General features: G+C 37.8%; 1 protein-coding gene across 9 annotated transcripts in view; it reads right to left on the reverse strand.

Annotated features, from left to right (window-relative positions):
- Positions 1–26,120, reverse strand: part of ADAMTSL3 (ADAMTS like 3) — a 180,465-nt gene that overhangs the window by 72,606 nt on the left and 81,739 nt on the right. For 8 of the 9 annotated variants that reach the window (XM_017805094.1, XM_017805098.1, XM_017805099.1 and 5 more), the window contains exons 4-7: positions 22,038–22,165; positions 20,007–20,052; positions 13,677–13,913; positions 1,070–1,196 (exon numbers count right to left, since the gene is read on the reverse strand). In XM_017805094.1, coding sequence (XP_017660583.1) covers positions 1,070–1,196; positions 13,677–13,913; positions 20,007–20,052; positions 22,038–22,165 — 538 coding nt within the window. Of the gene's footprint in view, positions 1–1,069; positions 1,197–13,676; positions 13,914–20,006; positions 20,053–22,037; positions 22,166–26,120 lie in introns of those variants that run through there. The other variant, XM_017805103.1, reaches the window with a different exon arrangement.

The following is a 26,120-nucleotide window of genomic DNA, read 5'->3' on the forward strand; positions in this document are numbered from 1 at the left end:
AACCACTGAATTATGACAGAGGAAACAATGAACCACAGGCATTCTTCAAGGCAACCTTCCACCAAATGATGCCCATTGTAGCCAGCTCTTACCTGAGCCAGACCACCACAAGTGAAACTTTGCATACTGACTTTAAGTGCACCTTTGCATCTTGTGACTTTGCAGGAAGGTAATAAGCCCCAAAGGACCCATCCCCATGTGACAACTGCACGTGACAAATACATATTGTGAGTTCCAAAACAGAAAAAATGATGTGAGGCAACTATCCCGTATGATAAACACACGGGACACATGCTGTGAAATTCCAGGGAGCATCATCTATGGCAGTGGGAAGCACAAGTGTCAGAGGTGAGCCTCTGTGTGACAAACTTTGCCCGTTTATCCAAATAGCCAGACTCTTAAGACTCCAGTAAAGGGTCTAATTCTGATACCCCTCCTCTTTTATATTTTCAATGCCACTGGGACCTACAGAGTTACTTGTAGTAAGATGTTAACTATTTTGAAAAAGAATGGTAAAATTTGAGCCAAACACACAAAAAAGAGACGGAAGTATTATTCCCTTTCACTTTGTGCTTTTTGTACCATATAAGTAGTTAACTTGCCCCTGAAGTTCAACTGTCTTCAGACACCAAAAAAAAAAAAAAAAAAAGAGAAAAGAAAAAGCAAAGTTAATTTGAAAAGCAGGCACTTTCGTGCACAGGCCACAATTTCCATAAAACCATCTATAAGATGTTTCCATGATTTAAAAACATTGCTGCAGCATCACATATACTGCAACATGAGGATACCCTCTAAAATAAGATGTGCATCTTGATGGTTATTCCTGATAGAAAGAATTGAGTAGCTCTAGAAAAAAAATGCATATCTCAAATTCTTTCCTAGCTATACCCCAATGTGTGGTATCCCTCATGGAATTTCAATAGGCTAATCTAGCACAGACTTTAGAATAAGTAGCTTTGTAAAACTGCAAACAAGTACACAGTTAAAAGGTCACTGCAATATGCATGCTAATATACAAGCAGAAAACACAGTCAAGGACAAATTATCATAGGATCAATTTGCAACCTACTTTTTTCTGGTGAGACATGTGCCTTAGCTTGTCCCCTCACAAGCCTGCATGTTGAACCATCTCCTGCACAGATTCCACAGTTGTCTTCCTTGGCATTGCTCCCAAGTTGTCGATCACAGCCTACTGCCTGCCAACATCAACACCACAGTCAGAAGGAGGGCAAAGCTGTAGTAGACATGCTCAGGTTTCTGGAATTTTATTTATTATGTTATCCTTTTGATTTTATGAGTTGGCCTCATTCTATCAAAGCATATCTTGCTATTTAGGATTTTAAAAGCATACTGCCATTCCATGATTTTAATGATGAACCACAACAACTGATATATTAAGTTATTCAAGCATAGGAAATACATGAATCCGTTTCCCGCTACTTATGTGAATGAACACCATTGAGCATTATTCTTTCCAACACAAGGGATAACTATGTTATTTACAATTTGCTTTTCATCACCTGTTTAATTATGTCTGAGAAAGGATAAATGCAATGAAATAACCCAAGTTAAAAATTTAAAGGGCACTCAGTCTTCAGCTTCCTAGACAAGGAGTTGTGGGCAGTGCTAATATTCTAGTGTCTTGGCCATTAAAAAATTACCTGGCACTCACATAGATCTCCTATTTGCCATTCTCATCAATGTCAATCACATAAACATTTGCTAACCAGGTTTTAAAGAACTTGGATGATTCAGTTCTCACTTTCGACTTTTTTGGTTTATGAATGTGAGACCCAATCTATAAAACTTTCCAATGATTTTTATAAAAACATCCAAACTTAAACATTGCCAAAAATTTGAAAAGCAAAGTTTTTGAAGAACTGTCAACTGAAAACTCTCCAAATTATAATGAAAACATTTTTCCAGGTTTTCGCTTTTCTTCATATCAGTCACTACACAAGAAGGATGGGAATGAGAATGGGAAGACAAAAAAGAATAGACAAAACTGACTAAAAGCATCTTTCTGAGGAATGGAAGATAAATATTTGGCCTCACCTATTTTACTTTTCACCATTTCATAGAAGAAATTTTCAGGAAGTACCAAATGCTGAGCAATGTGGTAAAAAGCTCATCTCCAGCTTCAAGTTTCCTCAAGTCAGCCTATATGTCTCTTACATCCACATATTCCTGAGAAGGGCAGCTAATTTGTCATGGATGTGTGTATTTAACCAAACTCCAAACTGACAAACGGATAGAAAGCACTCTGGAAACACACAGTTGAAAAGCAGTGCTAGAATTCTGAAACTGGCCAGCACACACCCCTTCCTATATAAAAATGCTTGGAAGGGGCAGTCTGAGCTGCCAAGATCCACTGCATGTGTGCTGTGCCAAAACTGACACACGATCCCCTTGGAGAGAGGAGGATCGAGTCCACACAGAAGAGGCAGGGTTGGGTCTTCCAGTCTGAGTTAACACACACACACACAGACACACACAAATCATGCACATCCACTGCCAAACACAGAGAAATGTAATCTCAAAGTTTCACGTGTCTATAGAAAAGGAAACAAAGCAGCACCACCTCCCCCTTCTGCCCCTTTCCCTTATTTTCCCAACTCCCCACATCCTGCACTTCCTTTAGAGGAGAACATTAAGAAGGACAGTTCATGGTACTTCAGTTGAGAGATATTGACTTACTCAGGGCTTCAGATTTACCATAGAAATCTACATTAGCAGTTGGAAATTATTTTATTCCTGCAAATTAAGGGGATCTTCATCCTACGTAGCCCAGTAAAGAATTCATTTTAAAAAGAAATAAGCAGTCTAACAACAGTAAATCATTTTAACAGAAACTTAGTTGTAAAAAGATACACAAAGATACTACTAGCACATGGAGGTAAATTGTTAAACTACTGCAAGTGTAATCTCTCCCCAGATCTCTCAAACACATTTCCATTCCATGCTGTAATCTCATTTCCTAATTATTAAAAACCTGTTTATTCATTCATCAATTAATTCCAAAGGAAAAATTAAGCTGCGTGTTGGGATACTCTGTGTGAAAAAGTGCTACTTTTGTTAGTTTAAGCTGTTCATGGTTTTAGGCTACAGATCCTGCAAGTCTTTGTTGGGAGGAGGGCATTGAGCAAGAACAGCACTTGCAACACCAGCCCATTAGAGTCCAACATGATAATAACAAACATCCACACTGAGCTCTTACACACAGTCCCTATGAAAACAAACTCTCATTGCATGTAACAAAAATTACACAACTGTGCAAACACAAAGCACTATTGTGTCCAACGTGGAATGAAAGAAAAAGGATAATCAGCACAGCAGTATACTTTAGAGGACTGTTTCATAAAGTATTATTGCTTATTTTTTAATAATACACAAATGCCACAGAAATAAAACAGGAGTGCTAACTGCAAGGAACTTGGATGTGGGAAAAGCTTTACAGCTCCCCTGCCAGCAAAGGTGGTGTGTTCAGCAAGATGCATTCACCCTGTGTGGATTTCCTTCCCAGATTATGTTTACATCAACTGTTAGGAATATGAGAAATTATATCCTGGAACACAATTTAGAAAACAATTCGAATTATTATCACAATTTTGGTCTGAAGTGAGCACAGAATTTCAGATTTTGTTTAACTTGAAGCACCTAAAAATTCTGCAGATTTTCATGTGATAAGCATCAAATTTAGAGCTAATTCAAGAGTGGTGTGAACATTAGGATGGCGCTTATTTCAAACCTGAGTGTCCAGAGCTAGCCTTTTTTATCTGTTTGTAAATCCCTGATAGGGTATTTCTCAGATAAGCTGGACAACCACAGATATCACCAAAACAGGAGGAAGCTGGAAGGTATAACTTCGGAAACTGGGTCTCCAACACATACAGTATTGTGACACCAAATATTATAAATTTAAGATATTCATATTTTAGCCAATAACTATTGGAAAAACAGTGTTTGATGAAACATTTTGAAGACGGTACCTTTGTATTTGCAAACAAAGCTGCAACGAGGACAAAAAAATGATAAATGGCAACAGCCTTCCTCTGCTCACGCAGCACCTCAGCCAGCCAAAGAGACTGATAATTTTCACAATTAAGGCATTTGTTAGGGTTAATTTACCTCACATTGCTCACTGTTTACAGAGCAAAAGGATCAACTCTAAATATTACAGGCAGACTGGGAAAACATCTGCAGGCTTTTAGGGCATAGTCAGAAATTATATTAGGTGATCTTAACATAGGCTGAATAAATGAAACAAGTCCCAACAAGGATTGGGACCCCGTGAATTTAAGAAATCTGTAATTCTAAATACCATAATTCCAAAAAATTATACAGGTATTGTAATGACTAGGTTGTAAGTGAGCTCCTCAGACAGCAGGGAGAATACTGGACAATATGTAACAAAATAAATAATAAGTAGAAACTTAAGATATAAAGAGCATTGAGGAAATGAGCACTATGTGCATTTAAAAAGCTGTCCATGATGGGTATCTGTGAATTTGGATATGGCAAGATTATTTTCAGAAACAAGTGTCTGATCCATTATTATTTTTAGACAAGCCTGAACATGTTATTTGCCTATGCTCTTATAAAGGAGAAAAAAAAAAAAAGAAATATGACAAAAAAGAATACTGTTTTCTCACAAGCAGCTTGAATAGAAAGCATCTGGTTAAGCAGTGAACAAAATGCTTGTCTGCTTCAACAAACTTCTAAATGTTATCATGGCAGTGCTATTGTGAAAGACAATACTGAAGGGTGTTAAATGCTTTCTAGCATGCTTTGAATAGTTCATGTAGGTTCAGAAAGGCAAAGGAAGAGCAAAAGGTCAGGGTATAAAATACAGTAATATAGATGAAAGACAAGAATGAAATTGCTGCTGATATGGTAGAAGTGACTACGGAACATCACAAATAGTTTTGCAAATATGAATCCAAAAAATCACTCAGAAGCTCCCACAGCTGTTTCTTGAGGTCATATTCACTTAGTAGGGTTCCAGCTGAGGAATTAGAATTAAACAAAGAAGTTAATGTAGCATGTGAATTTCAATTTGTGAAGGTCCAAGTATAATCTGTTAAATTCAAGAATCTTCCTTTCTTAAGATGTTTATAATTAACTATGATGAGAAAATGGACAGGGCTAAAGGAGACAGAACTTTAACTGTGATTTGAATATGGCAAAAAAGCACCATAGTGAAAAGCATGGAAAACCCCAGCCCTCCCTTCAGACTTCTCTTACTAAACATAAGTAAAAACAGGGACCAGAACTGCCAATGCAGAGCCTGATGGAGGATCAGGTTTTAAAATTTCAGCTTTTGCTTGTGAGACCATTGCTTTAGCCCTCCTGAACTGTGCTATTACCTCCACTGACCACTCACTTCCAGCTGCAGGCACTCCCAAAACAGGCACAGTACCATTTTTTTGTGGAATTCGTTCCACAGAAGTGAGTTGTGAATTATAAAAATGTTATATTTCAATTACAAAAAACGTTTCTGGGATGCTAACAACTCAAGATGATATACTTCAAATAAAGAAGCAAAGATATACCTGCCCCTTACAAAATAAAAATTCTTGTCTGAAACATGAGCAAACCCAGAGATCTGTGCATAACTATCACCATCCAAGTGTTAAGTGTCATTATTACTGTCAAAAGCATGAAATTGTTTACAGCAAGATAGATAATTATATACAATATTTTTCCTTAGAAATAGGCTTCCCCTTTCTATGGTCCTCTGGAGCCAAAGACTCAGGTACAGCCAGAAAAAACAAACATGCTGAGTTCTCTTAACAGAAGTGGCCACGAAAGAATAAATCACTGCTATTTTTATTTGTGACAGATACATAAATTCTATGAAACATTAAAACTGAAGTTGCACTAGTGCCATTATTTCTCTACCTACCATGTCTTAGACTAAGCTCTTTAGCAGACACACCATTTAAATATTCAGCACTGTGTATGTTAAATATTAAATAATTTCCTACTTTGACTAATAAATTTGTTATTGATATAGACTCTCATTTATCAGCGATTTCATTAAAATGATAAGTTAAACTATGTTTTGCAGTATTCTGTGTTTACTTGAGGGACTGGCAGCTCATCAGGGAGTGATGGCCTTTATTAATATTTGTTTAATAAAATGAAAACAGAAAATAAATTCAACAACATCTCGATATGACACAATTACCATCTTTCTAGAGTTGCTGAGCAAACCCCTCCAGTGCTCAGGAAAACCCACTTGAAGGCTACTCTGGGTGTATTTACATTTGTGTGTTTCCATTGGCCTGGCTATTTCCAAGGATGCACAGTCACGTGCACTCATGGAATAACCTGCTAGTGGGATTTTAACACAAACATACAGATGGCATTTACTGAAATTTAGCTGAAGCAGAAAACCCAGCAAATCATTTATGGGGAAGTGCCCAATGTGCTTAAAATGTCGAAGAAATACTGTATTTCTGCTGAGCAAGGAACTGCACTGCAGAATGCACAAATGGAGATGATAATTATACTTCTTCACAAGAATCTGATAGAGCTGTTATACAGGAGATCCTTTCCCTCAAGGGCTGAGCAGTCTGTAATTATCCCAGTATATGTTGTCCAGTGGTTTCAATCTTGAAATTGGCAACAGATCTGTTAGAGCAATACCTCAGTAAGGGAATCCTGTGTTGGCTGGACCACTGGTCTGCTGAAGGGTGGCAAAGGTTTTGTGGCCTATGTGCAAGTGGGTTTCCACTGCCTTTAAAATTTGTCAAGATGTGCAAAACATAGAATGAAAGTAGACTGTTACACCAAACACAGATCCAATGAAGTGCTCTGACTGCTTTGCCACCAGGATGGCAGTATTTGGGCTTTAATAACAAAATTATATATTTCAGCCTTGCAAGAGATGAGAACTAAGATTAAAATGGAACAAAAACATCTACATACTTTTAAAGGTTATCAGCATTGCACAAAATACAAGATAACCTCAGAATTACTTCTGGCAGAAATATCTTCTCCAAGTCTTGTGACTTGACTAGGAAAGGACACATGTTTTATTTCAACATTTACTGGTAAAAGAAGAAAATAGTAAAAAACCCTTCCATGCTCAAAAAGATAAATCTCTATTGCAGTTTATTAGAATCACTCAACAGGGAAAATTAAAATCCTCAGGGTCTTGCTCAGAGAAAAGGGATTTCTATTTCCAAAAACACAGACACACTGCAAAATCCAAAACTGAGAGAAATTACGGCTACATTTTACTGCACAGTTGCATGTGCTATCACAGCACAGATATCACTCCATCAATGTCAGCTATTTGCTGCATTTTTGCCCGCTCTGTCTTAGCACAGAATCACAGCACAGGCAGATATCAGGAATGTCTGTACCTGCACAACAAACAATTAATTTAATTTAAATGTGGCTTTGGGAATTGATGGTAATAAAACCAGGAGTAAAAACCCTGTCATGTGAAAATCCTGCAATTAGTGTTTTCCATGTATCTTTGCCCTGCTGTAAAACCTTGTTGCCATTTGAAGCCCTTCTATTCGTTATTTTGGAATCTCTGTCACATCCTTTGCTTTGTGATAACTTCAGCTTGCACTTTCTTTCTACACAAAATAAATGTGTCCCCAGAGAGAATATAAAGAAAAAACTCCCACTGTCTCTTTCCCATGCTCATCATCCACAAGTAATTGATTCTGACAAGCAGAGGGAGAGATCCCAGAGCATCCCTCCCATTAGGCAAGTAACTTCTTTCTTTCCTTTTTTTTTTTTTTATTTACTTTTAAAAGTTGTGTGAATCTTAGCTTTCAAGCACTGCTTTCAAACTCTGGTTTACCCTCACTGAAGATTTATCTTGCTCTGAGTCATGATTTTGTCCTCACATGGTCCTGTCTCATAACTCTTCAGTTATGTCTGAGCTAACAAAGGCCTGATTGTGGTAGAGAGTTCTCACATCTCTGGAATCAAACCAGCACAGGACAGAATTGGCCCAGACAAGCTGACACAGGCTTCAGCATGTGTTAATAAACAGAATAAAGCCCCTTCAGGGATGTTGTGTATGTGCTCAGGACCAACAGCGAGCATCCCAGCCCACCCCTTCACAGCAATCGAAGCCACAATCCCAGTTGCCAAGATGAATGAGCAGTAGCAGCGGTGGGAGTAAGAAAACTTCCTCTGTGTGAGTATTTTCATTGCTCACAGATAAGAAATCAGGAAGTAAAGACAAAGTGTGTCAAAATGCAAACCTCAGAACAGAGGCATAAAGTAAGTCAGAATGATGGGCATGAGGAAACACTCTATGATGTTCAAATTCCTGAGCCATCCACAGAGAGGAAAAGAATGTAAAGCAATAAAAGAAAAACTAAACCAGAAAATAAAAAAAATATAGTGCATAAAATTCACTGCATACTAAAGGGCTCCTAAAAAGACTTTCCACATATTTCTGCTAACATTTTATATCTGAAGGCAAAAGGCTAAAGAGTGTTCCACAGCTCTGTAAATCCACTTCCATCAAATAAAACAGCATTTCCAAAACCTTTAACTCTTACTACAGGATCTGTCACATGCTAGAGGAGCTAAGAGATTATGGGACCACCCGGTAGGAGCAAGTACCCTTTCCCACATGGTCTCCATTTTAAAAAACACACATACACGCAGTCAGAGGATAGGACACACTCCCACTGGACTTCTTGTTTGTGAGAATGCTTTTGACAAAGCAATCAATATATGGAATCAGATTACTTTGCTCCTTTTCTGGCTGGGTCCAGACAAGTCTGCCTTGCTTGGTGAAGTTAGTACTGGGGGATTTGAAGGTTGCTAAGGCTCTAGTTCAAGATGACACCCAGATCATGAGTTTTTCTCCTATCACTGCGCACATGATTTAGGACCTTGCTAGTCTGGGAAGTAAAGTCACGTTTGTACAAAGCTTGCTTAAACAAAACAAAACTTGGCAGAGAGAATCACTCATGAAAAGAGAAATATAGATAAGAAACTGGAGATCAGAAAAAAGTCATTACTCATCTGACAAGAAAGGATAAACTTACACAGTAAGAAACTCTGTAGGGAATACTTCTTCATAAGAAACAGTAGGAGAGAGAATAAGACAAGACCTGAAAAGAAACATCGGCTTCTACCAGCACTGGGCAGCGCAAAGTACAAACAAGTGATTCCAAGGATCATTGCAGTGTCTGAGAGTATCCCTCTATTACCAGCACTAAAACCACACCTCTGAGTTGCCATTGCAAGGGAACCACTACATCAAGGTGGACAGTGACATTAAAAGGGGGGCAGGTGCAGCCTTTGAAGGGCAGCTCCATGATCTGCCGGCTTGGACAGTGCCAAGAGATTCCATCGGGCAAGGAAATCAACCTACTGAGGCTACGGGGGGTGACACTGCCAGGTCACATAGGATGTGGTAACCCATGCTTAGCTCAGCCCCATCCTCCAGTGGGAATTCTGGAGAGCCACCAACATCTCCCAGCTGAACTGCAGCTGGAGCTCCCCGCTGTCCCCAGTTTTATGACCTATGTCACGTGTATGCGGTCACATGAAGATTTTCATACGTAGTTCTGAGAGCCAGAAAGTTTTGTTGGATCTACATGAGTAACTCCCACAGTCTTTCTGGACAGGGTCCAGCCTCCCAGCTCTGGTGCAGTAACATGTAGACCGAGTATAGGTGTCTATGTAGAGATTCCTCTATGCTCCAAAACGTACTTTACACTGTGCATTTGCTAATTAGTGGTACCCAAGAAAGAATGCCAGGTTTGGTATAAAGGCTGGCTTGCCACAGAGCTACCTCAAAATCAATTCTTCCTGTGAGTCACTTATTCAAGGTTTAAAGGCTAAAAAGGACAAAAAGGTAACACAGACATTTTTTTCTGCTCTTTAAATATTAAATGAAGACTGTGAATGTTCATTTTGGAAAAAAAAAGTGCTTTTTTAACAAAAATTAACTACTCAGACTAACATGCATTAGAAACACAGTTTCATGTCTCCAGTAACATTGGATGGAAAGGAAACGTTCCTTTCTAAATCCCTGCACACCAGATCTCCTGTCCCTCTTGGGCAGTCCTTTAACACATTTACAGGCAAGAAAACCTATCTCCAAGAACTGAAAGAGAAAGTACATAAAATACCTTAAACAATCACTTTGAGAAAGCAACTCAGAAAAAAAAGGAGATTCAGAAGAAATTAGTAATCTGCTGTAATTTTAAGTTTAAAGCACAAGCAAAGCTTATAAAAGTGCAACAGTCTTCCAAGAGCTTACAGAAACTGTTTTCAATGAAAACTCTGACAGATATTTACATCAAGTGTAAGAGTTCTTTGGTGGTGAGTGATACCTACTCGCCATATGATGACATGTGACAGAAGAGAACTAGCATGGCAGAAGTTGATGGGACTCCACTTGACATGTGGGATGTGTTTTGATGTCAGCTAGATTTATGCCATATGCTACAAAGCACAGAGTAGTGTCTGCCTTTTTTGGAACACAAGCAACTTGCTGACACTAAATGGAAAGTTCACTGCAGGATTTACATCATCTTTGACCTAATTGTGACAGCCTAGGACAGAACTACTCAGGCTGCTCCTTAGGACTCCAGATTTTTTGGGTGATGTGTGTATTTATTGTCCAAACACATTACTCCATATTAGGAAAATTATCACTGTAACCATTTCAGGTACTGGCACAAGTAATACTCCATTCTGCATTCTGGTAGAAAAAAGCAGGTCTACATGAATTAAAACCAAAACCCAAGGAGAGGTAGGGCCCCAAAGCAGAAGGAGTAACTGGGTAAATGTTGCCCACACATGTGTCTGACATGCAGATGTTTTTGAATGTCTCCACCCACATCCAGATGGGCACAGCAGGAACATATTATATGAAAAAATGTTTGGGGAGTTGTGCAGAAACCTGAAAAAATATCAGAAGTCAAGTGTGAAAATACTCCTGGCAGTGCAGTTTTGACCTGTCCCCATTTAACACAACAGCCCCAGATATTTGTGTTGGTAACAGAAACAGGGCAGTAGCAGACTCAAACATGATCAAATGGTTTGACTGAGTTAAGCCTCAAGCAATTCAAAAATATCTTATTAACATTCACAAGTTCCCTGCTCCACCATCTTCAGATTTCACTTCTTGTAAAGCCTCACACCTCCTGTCCAGAGAGTAGCCTTGTCACCTCCCCATTTTCTTTGACAGAGCTTATTTAGTTTGATTTTGCTTGATAAGGGAAGCGCAAAGAATCAGAACTGAAGCTGGACAACAGGAACTCACCATGCTTGTAAATTCATATGCTGCCAAGGTGAGAGTCTGAATAAGAGGCAGAATTAGTGATGCAGCCCTACCTTACCAAGAACCAGAACAGAAATGAAGGTGAAATCATGCTGGGGAGGAGGGGGCGTTGAGTCAACTTTGAGACAATAAATGAGTAAAACCAGCACCACTCTCCTTATACCAACTCTTTGGTGCTCCCAGGCATAAAAGTGAAGATACCCACATCAGCAGTGTGATGTGCTCATTTAGATGAGTTAACTGTAAAAACACTTGCCAAGTTATTTGCAGGCTGTGCCAATTATATGTCAGAATCCAACAGATGGATCTTACAGCAACAATTGTGGAGAATCACGACTTTGCTGTCTCGCTTTTAACAGCAGTTGACTAAATAACCGTATTTTTCCAGAAAAGATCAGATGTCAATTTGTTTTCTTTTCCTGCTCAAACAGGAGTAGCACAAAACTCTGTGTCGGTTTCTGATCAAGTCCCTGCCTCCCACAGCCCCTTTCAGAAGAAACCTTTTGCTCTGACCCTAAAAGAGTTTGCATAGAGAAAATGATTATTCAAATGACCTTTTATTTCAGTTCATTGAATTTGAATTCAAATTTTTACCTCTATAAAATTATCCAACGTTAAATTATCAAATATATACTTTAAAAAGCAGAAATTTTCAATAGCCAGTGATTTAAAGAAAGTAAAGTTAAGACACCTTTTTGTGACTTTAAATGATAAATTAATTAAATTGCATAAGTCACAGCACGGGACACATTCTAAACCTGTTTCTTGGGTTTTTTCCTCTGAAGATTTATCTCCCATTGAAAAATATTTTTGTGAAATTAGAAGAAATAATGAAAAAAATAAAAATGGCAGAAGGAGAAAAGAAATTGATTCTCATCGACAGTGTAAATGTTCCAGTTCCTGTTTGTGGAATGATTAATTTCTTCCTCCACTACTTCGTTTAGTCTAAAAATGGATTATTTAAATTTCCAAGCATTTGATATCAGATATGCATATGAATACTACAAAATGTTAAGGAGAGACATTAAAGGTAGCCCTTTAAAATATACCTCTCAACTGTTCTTCACAAAATTGGATCCATTCTAGGCATAGTGAATTTTATGCCACGTGTGAAAGATGGTAGGTGTCTGAGGTCACTGTGGGAGACACTGGAAACCCCACAGCACTCTGAGCAAGAGTCTCACAAGCCTTTGAAAAACCCAGAGCTCTGTAAGATCCAGCATGATGCTCATGCTGTGATGGGCACAGACAGCAAAGGCTGCTGCAGATGTTCCCAGAAGAGGCCGTGACACTCTCCTGGGTGAAAGCTTCTGTCAGGAGAGGAGACATCACTAAGAACGTTGCAAAAGAAATATATCATTTGCAAGTGTTTCCAGTGTTTATAGAGGTATATCCTACTTTAAAGTACTATCAATGAATGCAGTCTCTCTGTAAGGAATTCTTCTGTTCCAGAGGCAGCAGATGCACTGTGTGTTGACACGACTGGTATTGGAACTGCAGTACACATGGAAGTCACATAAAACCCACAGCAAGGTCCAGATCATATATTAATGTTGCTATAATCCATGCACCAGTCTTCTGCCAAATGTGTCAAATTTTCCCCTATAACAGAGCTATTTCTCTCACTGGGCCATATCCTGCATTTTTGAGTCGTGCACAGTTCAGACATTTAACAGAGCAACAACCACTTGCAGAGAAAGAAAACTAATTGCAATAACATATCCATTCTCTATGAATTGCTCTGTTCATAAAAAAAGATTGCAATATTGCTTTGCCAGTGAGACATGGGCAAAGTTGGCAAGCCTCAAATATTTCAGCTCTCTGCTTTTACACCAACTATGTAAAGTCAATAACATAGTTCTAGTAAATAATAAATATATCCAGAAATATAGATTACTAGTAAAAAGATACTAATTCATTCAATTAAAACATATAGTCACCCACCCCATACAAGAAGGCACACATAATACACTCATACCTGCCATTCTGGGCTGGATCCACAAAACATCCAATATTCTCTTTAACAGAGTTCACATAAGACTCAGAGAAGGAATTAAATGAAATGGAAGGCTATGCAATTCCATCACACCCTGACAGACATACTAAAGGTTAGAAAGCTACAGCCACAATAACCAATTTAATTTTTACATGCAGAAATAGAAGAGTGAATGAATTTTATTGACCTTTTATTTATATATAAAAATATCCATGGCTAAAGCCGTCAGGAAGTTCTGTGTGCAGGAAAAGGTGAGTAATCTACAATCCATTTGGCAGTACTGGTAGGTATGTCCAAAGTAAACTGGTACATAAAGATGAAAAATAACCCAAAAGCCCCCACTCATGAGCAAAGTGCCTCAAAACAAAGGTCATGTTTCGATTGACACCATGAACATACCTGGCATATTCCACTGATGCACATATCCAAGGATTCAGTATTGCAACGAGTACCATCGAGCACTTTTGGGGCAAGCTCCACAACCAAGTTCTTCCCCAGAGCTTGACATTTCAGGGCACACGGTGCAGCAGGATCATTATACACAGGGATCCACTCATACAAGTGTCCCTGGTATTTGACATCATTGTAGGCTGAGCACTGTTGGGCCCTGAAGTCACCTACATCTGAAGGGCAGTCCTGAAAAAAAACCACAAAAGTAACATTTTTTTTTAAAGAAAGGAATACTTTGCACTTGCAGTGGAGTTATCTGATGAATTACACAGAAGCTATTCGGGCAGGCTTGGTTCAAGAACTGGTCTGCTATGACAAATATGCTACATTGCAAAGTTTTATTGTGTAAATTAAAACAATTTATGTTGCTTAATCCATGGCTTGCAGTGCAAGTACAGAATATGACATATATTCCAGTAACAACAACGTAACCGATATGAGAGGATAATTCAAAATGCTAATTTTTATGACACTATGTAGTACAGATAAAGTCTGGTTCTGTAGCATGAATTAGCTTCTAAAGAAATCTATATATTTTAAGTGACTATAATGAGATGTCTCATATTTAATATTTCTCTTTTCAATTGCTTTTCTCACTAAAGGAATTCTGAAGGCTTTATACTCGTTCATCAGTGCATATGTCAGAGTAATGAAAGAGGTATTAATGCTACTTATAAATAAAGAAATAAAATTTGTCTAATTAATTGTTCATTGTTGCTTGGAAAAGGGACAAGAGCATTAGGAGGAGACAGCAGAATTTTCAGCGCTTAATCCTTTAGTCTAATTACAAAATACCTTCACCTCATGGAAGCAGTAAAGCTTACTTTGTTGAAATAAAAATACAATTCAAATTGGAAACTACTGATAATATACTTCCTGTTCTAATGAGACAGTTCCGTACCTTTTCCCCCACAGCACCTACTCAGCTGAAAGACCAAATAAGAGAACTGTTTGAAATAAAATGTTCTAAAATATTTTTTCTACATAAAGCATCGCACCCAAACAATGATGTTAATATTAAACTATGGTGACAGGAATGAAGATGAATACTGATTGATTTGAAAATAACTTTGGTAAAGTACTGGCAAAGGAGTTGGAGTGTCAAACAATTCCTCACTACAGACTTCATTTGAAAGTATGTCCAGTGTCAAAGAGTCCATATGCCAGACTGAAAGGATATTCTTCCAAGAATTCCAACTGCACATATAAGCCAGATGTGAGGCTGATTTTAACAAAGTTTTGTTTTCATTGGATTGAAGACTGAAAGATTGTGATGTGTCAGCCGAACTCATGGAACTTATTAGTAAGTATTAGTTAACAACACTGATCCCAAACTCAGCTTCAGCCTTATCAGTGAACTGAACCTTCCCTGAAAAAAAAGCTCATGAAATAGTAAGTGTATTATACAGGACTGAGATTAAAACATACAGGAGAAAGGTTTGGATTTCAGTCCAGTGGCCTGTGCTCAGTTTGGGTTTTTTTTTTCACCATAGCAAAGACTAACCTAGAACGGTCTCTGACTTGGTTGCAGTCTATATAAAATACCTTCTAAAAGTCAGTATTCTATCTTCTGACCAACAAGTGGAGGTTTTGGAGCTGAGCACTGAACAATTCACTGAGCTTTTCCAGCAACGCTTTTCACTCACCTTACAGTGAGAATAACTCGGAATGATACTAATAAATCTATTATTTTTAATCTGGGATAATGCTAGTTTGAGCCATAGTTTTTGGAACTATACAATGATGGAATAAGACAGAGAAATTACAGTTACTGTAATTCTTTGAGTGTTTTACCTCAGCAAAATCCCACATGTGAGAGCTTCTAAAAACATCAAGCAGATACAGCGAGAAGCCACACATATTTACTATGGTGTCACTCCCAAGAAATTCACCAAGTTTGCACTGGTGTAAATGAGAGCAGAACTGGGCTCTGACTCATCTGTCACCTCTCATTTTCCACAATAGCAAGTCTAAAAAGCAGAGAGGAGTTCAGAGTTCATATGGATACCACATGGTTCCCTTCCACCAATGCAAATAGAAAAGCAGTTAAGGATAAAAAATAATAAGTGGAAGTTAGATTCAAGTAAAGTAGTAGCAATATATAGGAGTAGAGTTATTCAGCCATGCACAGCTACATTTTCATCACAAAGAATTAAAGAGTGATCTGTTAAAGGGGCAGAGTGATGGCCTTCAGCTGAGCTTTGACAGGCTGTTGTTACAATCCATTATCACTGGCTGTTGATGCAATGCCAAGACACAAACACCACAATGTCAGGATGTCAATCCATGGTTACTGTATGTTTCTCATTGATTCAACACAATGCAGCTCCTTCCTTCCACTCACTTCCTGGCTGCTTGAGAGCAAGTGAATTCTCATCTCCCTATTCTCTTTTGGCATCTTCAAAGAACCCAAAGTGATTATGGCAGCCCGATTCACATGCCAGCTCCACCTGCTTTATGTTCGAGCTCTGTTCAAAAGCAGGAGCATAAAAAGAGCATCACAGAGGGATATCAAAGGGCTGAAATTATTATCATTTGCGTTATATCAGAATTTGGATGGAAACCAAGTTCAGATCCCAGTCTTCCTGGGAACAATAAATATTTGTATAAAGAAAGGATTTTAAACAGAAAGACGACTAAGCACAGAAAGGAATGTAATCAAGACAAAAAGAGGACTTGCAAACATCAGTTTAATTCCATTAGAGTGGGTCAGAAAAGTGAGAGGGTGTTTAAAAAATAGAAAGGAAAAGGTGGAGGAAAGATGTGAGAGGTAGGCAAGGGCGAAACATGTTCAGGAAGTGGGCAAGGTCATACAACCAGACAATGATACATGGGCCCCAGCCCTCATCCTGTTTGTGTGTCTTTTTGTTCTTAATCTATTTCAGATATCAAGTCATTCCACCATTCCCCCTTTCCTCTAAATATTCCACATCTTTTATTATTTGTTAAATATTTTTGCTACTCAATTCAGGATTTTTTCAGATTTCTTCATTTCAGCAATAGCTTTTGTTTTACACTCAATCCAATGAACCATTGCCAGGCCATTCTCAGGTTCATACACTACTACATAAGGAGCTGAAGACATATCTATGAGTTCTAAGACATGGAAATGTTGGCAAAAATAATCGCATCCAGACCTTGCAGTGGAATGAAGTGTATTTATGACATGACTTATGAACACATTAGACAGACAGATCTGAAAATGATGCTTCAGACATGACTACCATGCAGATTAAAAACACACACATATATATTCCCATTCGTTTTGTGATAGATGATTAAAAACTACTGCATTCAAGGACTGGCTTCTTACGAAATGTATCTTTGAGTTTTGGCAGTGAGCACTCTCAGCCTTCAAAAACAAAGCTAACCTGGGAAATCTGTATCTTTGTAGGCAATGTTCATGTACAAAATATGAAGGTTGCATCAGACCCTGTGACTCTTGCCAACAATTACTCCACTGAAAAAAAGCACAATAGACAAGGCAAGAAAATTCCCAGTAAAAATGATGACACCAAAGAAAGTCTAGCCCTTTGTCTAGTTTTATTCTTTGAATCTCATTTTGTTGAAACCCAGCCAAAACTGATGAAGTCATTGTTTTGTTTTCTTTTTGAAATTAGCTTCAGTTTCTATGTTTTTCCTACACAATTTTCAGGTCACTTCTAAGTAAAATCAAGATACCTGAGCTAGAAACCACCCCTGCCAAGGGAGCCATACGGTGCATCAGCATTATAAATATAAAATAAATAAATGAACAGATTAGAAACTATGTAACTCCAGGTGAAATATATAGTCTAAAGCAGACACAGTTCAGCCAAGTTTTTCTGAATGGAATAAGTTAACTGGTTAGGTGGATACTGGGGCAATTATAGATGAATATGTTGAACAAGTGTGAGCATTATCTGCATATAATAAATGTTTATAATGGAATCAAACATGGGGATATCTTTTACAAAACAGTGTTTTTTCTTACTGTAGAGGAATCACTCTGGCAAATGTATAAGTGACTTTTTGGCACATAAGAATGTGAAATTTATGGGGAAATGGCCCAAATAACTTGTTCTATGAATAGGACCCTAAAGGATTAACTTAAACACTTCCACATAGTGCACATCATAGCATTAGAATGTAACACTACATACAAAAATTGAGATATAAAAAAAGGGGTGCAAGAAAGGCTAAAAATCTCATTGAATAACATACAATGAATAGTTTATTTCTCCAAAGTTTCTGTAGGCTGAAAGCATACATGCAGTTTTAGGAAATCATGCACCTGGCACCTCAGTTATGACAGAAAGATAAGCAGGCTATATATATGCCTTAATCTCAGCAATTATTTTGTTGCTAAGACCTTGAATTAATTTTTTGATTGAAATATCACTAATATTATTCTGGAACCATGCTTGAGTTCAATGAACTTACTACTATTCTATTACAAATCCAGATGAAACCAATTTTCTGGTAAAATGATTCTTGTTCTTTTCATTAGAATGACACACATATTAAGCTGTGCTTCATTTGTACTCCCCAATATAGATGTTAGTGGTGTAATGTATCATGTAGCAAAATTACATTTGCAGACAGCTTTACACCGTGTATTTATACTGAATGTCTCATGTGGTTACCAGTAATACCTACTAATATGGAAAGAAGTTCGTATAAACTCTTAATTTTCAAACTAAAATTTTACTCCTAAAGTGAGAAGCGCTCATTAGGAATAATGCTTTGGGGAAAATTATATAATTTGAAACTAAACTGGCCTAGTAGTGGCAGGTTTACATTAGGTGTAAGGCCCTGTTTCAAGGTTAAGTCAGATCTAAGACCGGGTTTGAATTCAGTGACGCCAACCTCAAAGATCAACTCCATTAACAGTGGAAATCTCATTAAATATACCTTTTTTTGGCAGTTCTTCATTATCTGATCCGTAATCTAGGAAAAACCGTTCCTGAGAGACTCTGACTGTATCTGAACTGAAATGGAAACCTGATCCCTTTCAGACATGCCCCAAAAGCAGAACTGTAAAAGGCAGTTTCCTGTCTGGAAATTAACATTTGAATCATCATAAATTCAAACAGATTCACATACAAGACGTCTGCCACTTATCACTTTAAAATAAGTCCTAAAGTTAAAAAACAGGCTCCAGCGACTTCAGATAAACTCCCTGGGAGTTCACAGAGGATATGGAAATCATCTTAATTTTCTCTATGCTGAAGCATAAAGGGCCTTCATTTCCATCAGAGTTTTACTGCACAAACCTTAAAATGAAGAGTGTCCACAAATGTATTAAAAGTATGTAGATCTCTGCTTAAATATGCAGATTTGGGGCAGAAAAAATGCCTAAATTGATGTCACCATCTTCCCTTTTCTGTACACTGGGTAGTTCTACAGTCCTTTTGCTGAAGGACCAAGGTGCACTCTGATGACCTGTTTGCACTATTGCAGGAAGCTGCAGTGCACAGGAGCCGGCAGGCAGAGGTACATTACTGCATACAACGCCTACAACTAGATATTTAGTGAAGCAATGCAGCAAATAGATTTTACAGGGGCAGTCTGTTCACTGCTTACATCCTGACTGGCTGCAATTTAGCTTATCACGCAGCTTTTAAAGATCGTGGTATTTTTTGCAGGTAGCATTTTTATTCATGAGCTCGAGCCACTGTGCACCCAGCTGCTGAGCCTTTTCTTCTGAAAGGGCGAGGAACAGGGTTTGCCTCTAGAATATGATTTCTGCATGCACTGGGTCTGATTCATTAATCACTTCCACTAGCTTCTGCCAGCAGAAACTGTGGCTGTGGTGTAAAAGTCATCCAATACTGAGGAGTGGAGTGTTAGAGGGAATATAAGGACTAATTATGCTATTTAAGATCTGAAAGGGATCTAGGCAATTAACCTCTTTGCTGACACAAAGAGTGCCACCATACCATTAATGATCACAAACGATCCAGAGCTCAGTTTAATGCTTCATCTAAAAGACAGCACCCCCAGGAAAAGCACTTGCTAGTTTAAGATGAGAACTGATTTGTTAATCCTCCAAAATGTGTAACTCTCCCAATAAGTGATATGAAACACCCTAAATCACAACTGGCATTGCAATTTCAAAAGAAAATGTCCATTTGGGAAGTCTGAGACCTCATGGTGTCATGCAGACTGAAATGTTTAAAAATTGTAATAATGATGGAAAGAAAATTATGCACCATAAGGTTTTAAATAAGAAGCAGCATTTCTTAAACTTTAACACATTGTTTGAATAAGTAAAATAGGATTAAAGGCCAGACTCACATTACTACTGCAGGTTTTGTATCGAATATTCCGACCTTCACAGTTCCTAAAAGACAGAGTAAAAATGGTTACACTGTAATAGCCAAACAGAACCCTGTTTTACAGCTAGTTATTCTCTTGAAAATTAGACTTTTATTGCTACTGCCCTACCATAATTTGAGCTCAAAATACAAAGTTTAAATACAAAGGGGGTCTGGGGATTCAACAGGTTACACTGCTGTCTCTCTTCAGCAAAGAACATGTGACTTTCCCTGTAAGCCCAATTTACTGCAAACCTTATGAAAAACACATTTATTTTGGGAAAAAGATTTCACAAGGCATCTCTAAGCTGATCTGTGCTGATTGCAGCAAAGTTATTTACAATAAATGGGATGTAACATAGAGGGAAAAGGAGATCAGAATATCTAATTAATAATTTTAAATTAAATATAATTATCATGGTCTGCATGCATTTCTAAGGTGTCCAATGCTTGTGAATCCTGAAATCCAGGCAATTCAGATCCTCGGTCTGTTGTTAATAGCTGAAATAACAGGCACATAATAGAGTCATGGTTATTTATTATGGTCTCATAAATATAGGGGGGTTGGGTTTCGCACTTTTTTTAGGGACACACTCTGCCAAACTTCTCAATAAGGAATGAGCACTTTGCAGTGTAAGATATTCCTCATCTCAAGACTGGCAAAATCAAGCCCTTGAAAGAACTGGAAACATATTTCAAATGACTGGACAATAAATTATAATTAGTGATGTCTTTAAAATCGGGAATAGTTTTTTGGAATAATCCCTTCATACCAGAAAGACCTGCCTTACATTAAAGAATGTGAGAACGTATAGCTGGTAATTTACAGCTCTAGGACTAAATTTTCCACATCTTGCATGAAAATCAATGGCAAATATTAAATTTTTTTCTATAATATGTGAGAGGGATTAAAAAATAGCATTTGAAAAGGAAAAACCAATGGATGCCTCGAGCAAGAATTCAACCAGCTCAGCTGAAGGTACAACTCTTCAAACTCAAGATATTACAAGTCTCAAATTTCCTATCTTTTGCAAGACTGACTGTGACAGCATGCAAGTTAAAAACATTTATGATACATAGAAATGTGAAAACTTTGTTTCATGATTGTGCATTTCCTGGAAATTGCTACAATCAAACACAGAAAAAAAACTTTTAAACTATATATTTGTCAAGGTATGGAAAACACATGTTTTTCACATGGGAACACATTAAAAATATTAATAAAACCACAGTGGAATTTATACCGCTAGAATTTATTGACCTCATTTCACAGTCCCTAACACACTGGTAGAATATTGAGGTTTCTTGCTGGAACTATTACTTTTCTCAAAGATCTTTGTGCATTTTGCACTAAAAGAAACAGGCAGTGCTTTAATCAATCATCTTTAGCTCTGTATTTCATACAGTTTGCACTTAAATAGCACATCACATACTACAAGCCTTGAAGAAAATCTGAATTTCTGGCTGATGCTGCATTTAACCTAAGAAATCTCAAGGAAATAGAACTTTAAACATAATCAGCAGTTTTAAAAATGTTTAAGAATAATTCAAGCAAAACAAGCAATTATGGATGCCAGCGGAGATGCCTCTAAGCTGGCTGGGATCTCTTCCTGCCTGACTACAGGCCTGGTGCATTACTCTTACTTTTAGCACCGTAGCAACAAGTCCTGCTTTAGTCCAGCTTTACTACTGAGGTAAATATGTATGCAAGTAACTCACCATTTGCTTTATTTACAGTGATGAGGACTCCTCTCTATACTGACTGTACTAAATAAACCACTCCTGCTATTCCACAAACACATTTTGTAACATGTTTAAGTCCTATAACAGTTGAAGCCTAAGCTATTTATCTACTACAAACATATATTAAAAACAGTATTGTTTAAATACTTCATCTATCTGTACACAGCACTTGGTTTCAGAAAGAGAAGTGACCAGCAGAGTGCCAGATTGGGAAATCTGGCAGAGTTGCAGAAGAGTAAATATATATACACATAAGCATGTGGCTTACCTGCCATTTAAACATCTTCTCAGGGAGTAGGAGGCTCCCCCTCCACAGGTCCGTGAGCAATCACTCCAGGCACCCCAGGCATCCCAGGCACCTTCCTTGTCTTCATCTGAGCGGGTAGTTCTGGAGTTCTGAAGAAAAACAAAAGGAAGATGGAAAGAAGAAAAAAAATTATTCGGTATTTGTTTTACTGCTTGGCATTAACAGTACCAATTAAATTCCTTTGCTGCTTATTTACAGTATCTAAAATTTACTATTTTAATATACAATAATTGCATGGGGAAAAAGCAGAGTGTTTGAAGATACAGTGTTTTTGGTGAATTGACTTCTGCCAAAGAGCTGCTGTGCCTGAACACACTGCCATTCCCAACCTCTGTATGTCCAACATGCTGTGTAGGAACCACCCAACTGATCTCAAGCAGGCAGACCAGGCACCGTGTTCTGAGCAGGCTGCTGGACTTTCCAAAATCCTGACCAAACCAATTTCATATCCAGGACTGAAGTCTCTCTGTCTCCTCAGGTGTACCTGCTCTCAGCAGTAAGACAGAACTTAAGCCCCTCAAATCTTTTGTAAAGTGTATGCCCAGAATTACAATCAGGGAAGCAAACCAAGAATAAAACCTCATTACAAAAAGTGCTGTTAAATTGCAAGAGATCAGGGAAAAAGGCTTAGATATTATCGGGCTACAGCAATTAAACACTGATTGATGCTTAAGCTCACTTACAGAGGCTTCAAAAGCATTCATACCAGGCACCATAGATATAAAAATAGAAGATTTGTGACAAAGCCCAAAATTCTGCTTGACCCCATAAAAATGTCTTTTTTCATTTGCAATGTACACTGTTTAAGAAAACCGACATTTCTCAGAGGAAATTCTCAAAACATCCTAGAACATGGTAGCTTCACACAATAGCTCAATATCAAAAAAGTAATATACATCTAATTATGTAATAATGTCCTGGTTTAACACAACACTTTTGGTTTATGATTTTCTTCATGAACAAAATATAAAAAAAGCCAAGATTCAGGAGTTCCCCAAGATTTCTTTGATTACACTACAACTGTACAGCAGCTGTTCCAGTTATACCCTACATTCATTCCTCTGCCCCTGCAACCTTTAAAATTTCTCTTTTGAAAAAGTATGTGTAGATTTTATACCAAAATGTCAAGCACTGATTCTTTGAGAGGTGTCAAGCATACGACGGGCCTGTTATAAAGAAATTAAGATTTTCAGAATCCTATATTACATCCATTTCTCTAACCACTGTGGGGAGAGTTTGCACATAAAGCTACCACTAACATAAAGTAATGGCTTTTGGCATCATTATCAAAGTCAAATTGTGGATAAAAGTGAGGCAGTGAGTCATTTGTCTCAGGTGACCGAGAACACTGACCAATATTTACTCTGCCCCAAAAGCATTGCAAATGAGAGAACATGAAGATCTAATCCAAGCTTTAATGAAATAACTATTTACAGCCAATTTTTTATTCTCATTGAAATCAGTGGTCAGCTTGTTGAAAAAAAGAAAAAAGTTGCTAGTTAGACAATAAGCACCTCCATTTGAAGACTGAATTGCAGAAGCTGGTCTAAATGCTTCAGTGGCTCCTTAACTTTCTTGCTCTCATAAGTTTACCAATTTTACAAACACTTACTGTAAAGCTTTAAAAGCAAACCTAGACCAATCTACCATTCCAAAAATGATGAAGCCCAGCTCTGCCAAGATCTCTGAGGAATTTTCACACCGGTGCTGGGGTTACTTTATATCAGAAACCAACTCTGAAATGTCTGACACTGAAAATGGAACAACTGCCTTCAATTTTGAACAAAAAGAGCTCAGCACTCCCCAACAAGTCACTCAGCACATGAAAATAAGTCAAGATGAGCAAGAATCACATGTTTCAAATTTATGGGTGCAAAATTAGTTTGTCTTCTGCAAGCCCAAGGCAAACAGTTGGGTTTTAATATGTTGAGAAATGATTAAACTTATTATATTAAAAAAGCAATACATGCCACTCTTTTTCAAAATAGCTAGTTTCTTTTGACAAAGCAGTGACAATGCCTAAAATAATCCTAACTTCATCATTGTATTAAAACCAGCCACATGATATTAACAGACAGAATGTCATCTAAAGCCTTAAACAAAGTCCAATTGTTCACTTCCCAAACTGCTTTGATAAAAGCCATTGTTCTGAACTGTATCTAATTAAAAAGCCGTAAATACTACGATGATCAAAGCAGAACTTTATGCCAACAAAGCCTTCTTCGGAATCATTGACTAATTCAGTGCCCACAGTGTTGATTTAAACTCCAGCTAGATCAAGCTATTTGTCCCATGGGAAAGAGTTAAAAGCAGCTTGCACTGGCTTAGTAATTTACTAGCAAAATAATACTGATTTACTAGCTGTCTGGTTTCATAAACTCTACATATTACATTTGTCTACACCATGGTACCAAACTGAAGTAAAATAAAAAAAAATATCATCAACACCATGATTTAAACCAACAAAACTTTGGAAACTCATTTAGAAATTAAGTTGAGAGCTAATTGCAACTGGACACAAAAGAGTATTATTGTACGTCAGGACTGCATTCACGGCTTGCTTCTTAACTTCAGTTTGTCATGGTTTTATTGTCTTCAGTCATAGTTCTGATATGGGTCAGCAGTGAAGCTTTGAACCATATCAGAATAGTGGTTTTCCTTTAGTGGTTTTACTTTGCAACAGATGAAGTGCAACAGATGCATTTTGCATATTTGCTGTGAAAGTACCTACCAGCATAAACCAACATAAACGCGTGTGCGGATGTGCACAGGCACCCATGATGTAAAGATGAAGCCACAAGTGCTGTAGTGAACCCAGACAAAATAACTTAAACCAGCTAGAAACACAACCTAGATGGTTTGCTGCTCTTTTCGTAGAACTAGATGGGAAGAGGCAGCACACTTCCATTGGATCCAGCTCTGCTGGTGGGAGCTGTACCACATGCCAACACAGGGTTATATGCAAACATAGCAGTAGCTAAAACCTATACAAGGTTTTCTGCAGAAATTAATCCAGTTTATATGATAAACGTAGATTCAGAATATTTCATCCTAATCTGTCATCCATTCTGAAAGCAAAAAAAGTTACAATACTACTGGGCAAGGATCACTTGAATCAGGGGGTAGGGGAAAATAAACTCCAAGTTTTGAAGCACTTGGTGACACAGACAGAGCCTCAAAGACTGAGATGACAGCCTGCCAAGGTTTCCTCAAGGTCTGAGGCCCAGTAATGTGCAATCTGAGTCTCTGCTGACAACCCTGTACTGACAGAGACAGCCTTGTCCACAGAGAACTTTACTGAAGTGTGGCACTGGTAGATTTGGACAGAGGGGAAAGTGTTAGTGCCAGTTTGCCTTCTGTCCAGGGCTCTGTTTTGCTTCTGCCACATATGGGCACATACTGTAACACCACGTTCTGCAAATTATTTATGTGAGTGTGTTTTCAGGCCATACTTGCCTTGCAATGTACTACTAAAAGTAACTGAGTATAGCAGAAGTGGGCACTGAGGTAAAATAAATGAAATCCAGATGTTACTAGGGCTGATCATTAATCGAAAACAAGGGGATTTTTACTGTCACTTGTAACAGCCAGTAAATAACAACAGCTACATTGACACACATTACAAAAATCAAACACAGTGCTGTTAAATGGAGAAAAAAAAAATTATTTGGCCAAACTTTTGTTTGGCTGTTATGAAGGATGACATAATTGTCTTGAATTTGGTCATGCAGACTTCAAAGGAGAAGTGGTGCCAGAGAACTAAGGTCAGTTTATGCAGTTTTATTATTATTCAGACATCTATTACATAAGGCTTGGATATGTAAATGTTTAGCATTCGGTTTAACAAAGATTCAGCTTCTCAACAGACACGCTCAGATACCTTAAATGTTTGTTTTGCAGAGTTTTTAGCATACATTTTTGCTTTAAATAAAAACATAAGGCAAGCACATAGCATGTGACACATGGTAATTATTGTAACAGTGTGTGTAGTGAAAAAAACTTAGAGATCCAACACAGAGATTTATCTGCAAGAGTCCCCAGGTG

Source organism: Lepidothrix coronata, unplaced genomic scaffold (genome assembly GCF_001604755.1).
Source record: "Lepidothrix coronata isolate B3197 unplaced genomic scaffold, Lepidothrix_coronata-1.0 Scaffold11, whole genome shotgun sequence".
NCBI classification, from domain to species: Eukaryota; Metazoa; Chordata; class Aves; order Passeriformes; family Pipridae; genus Lepidothrix; species Lepidothrix coronata.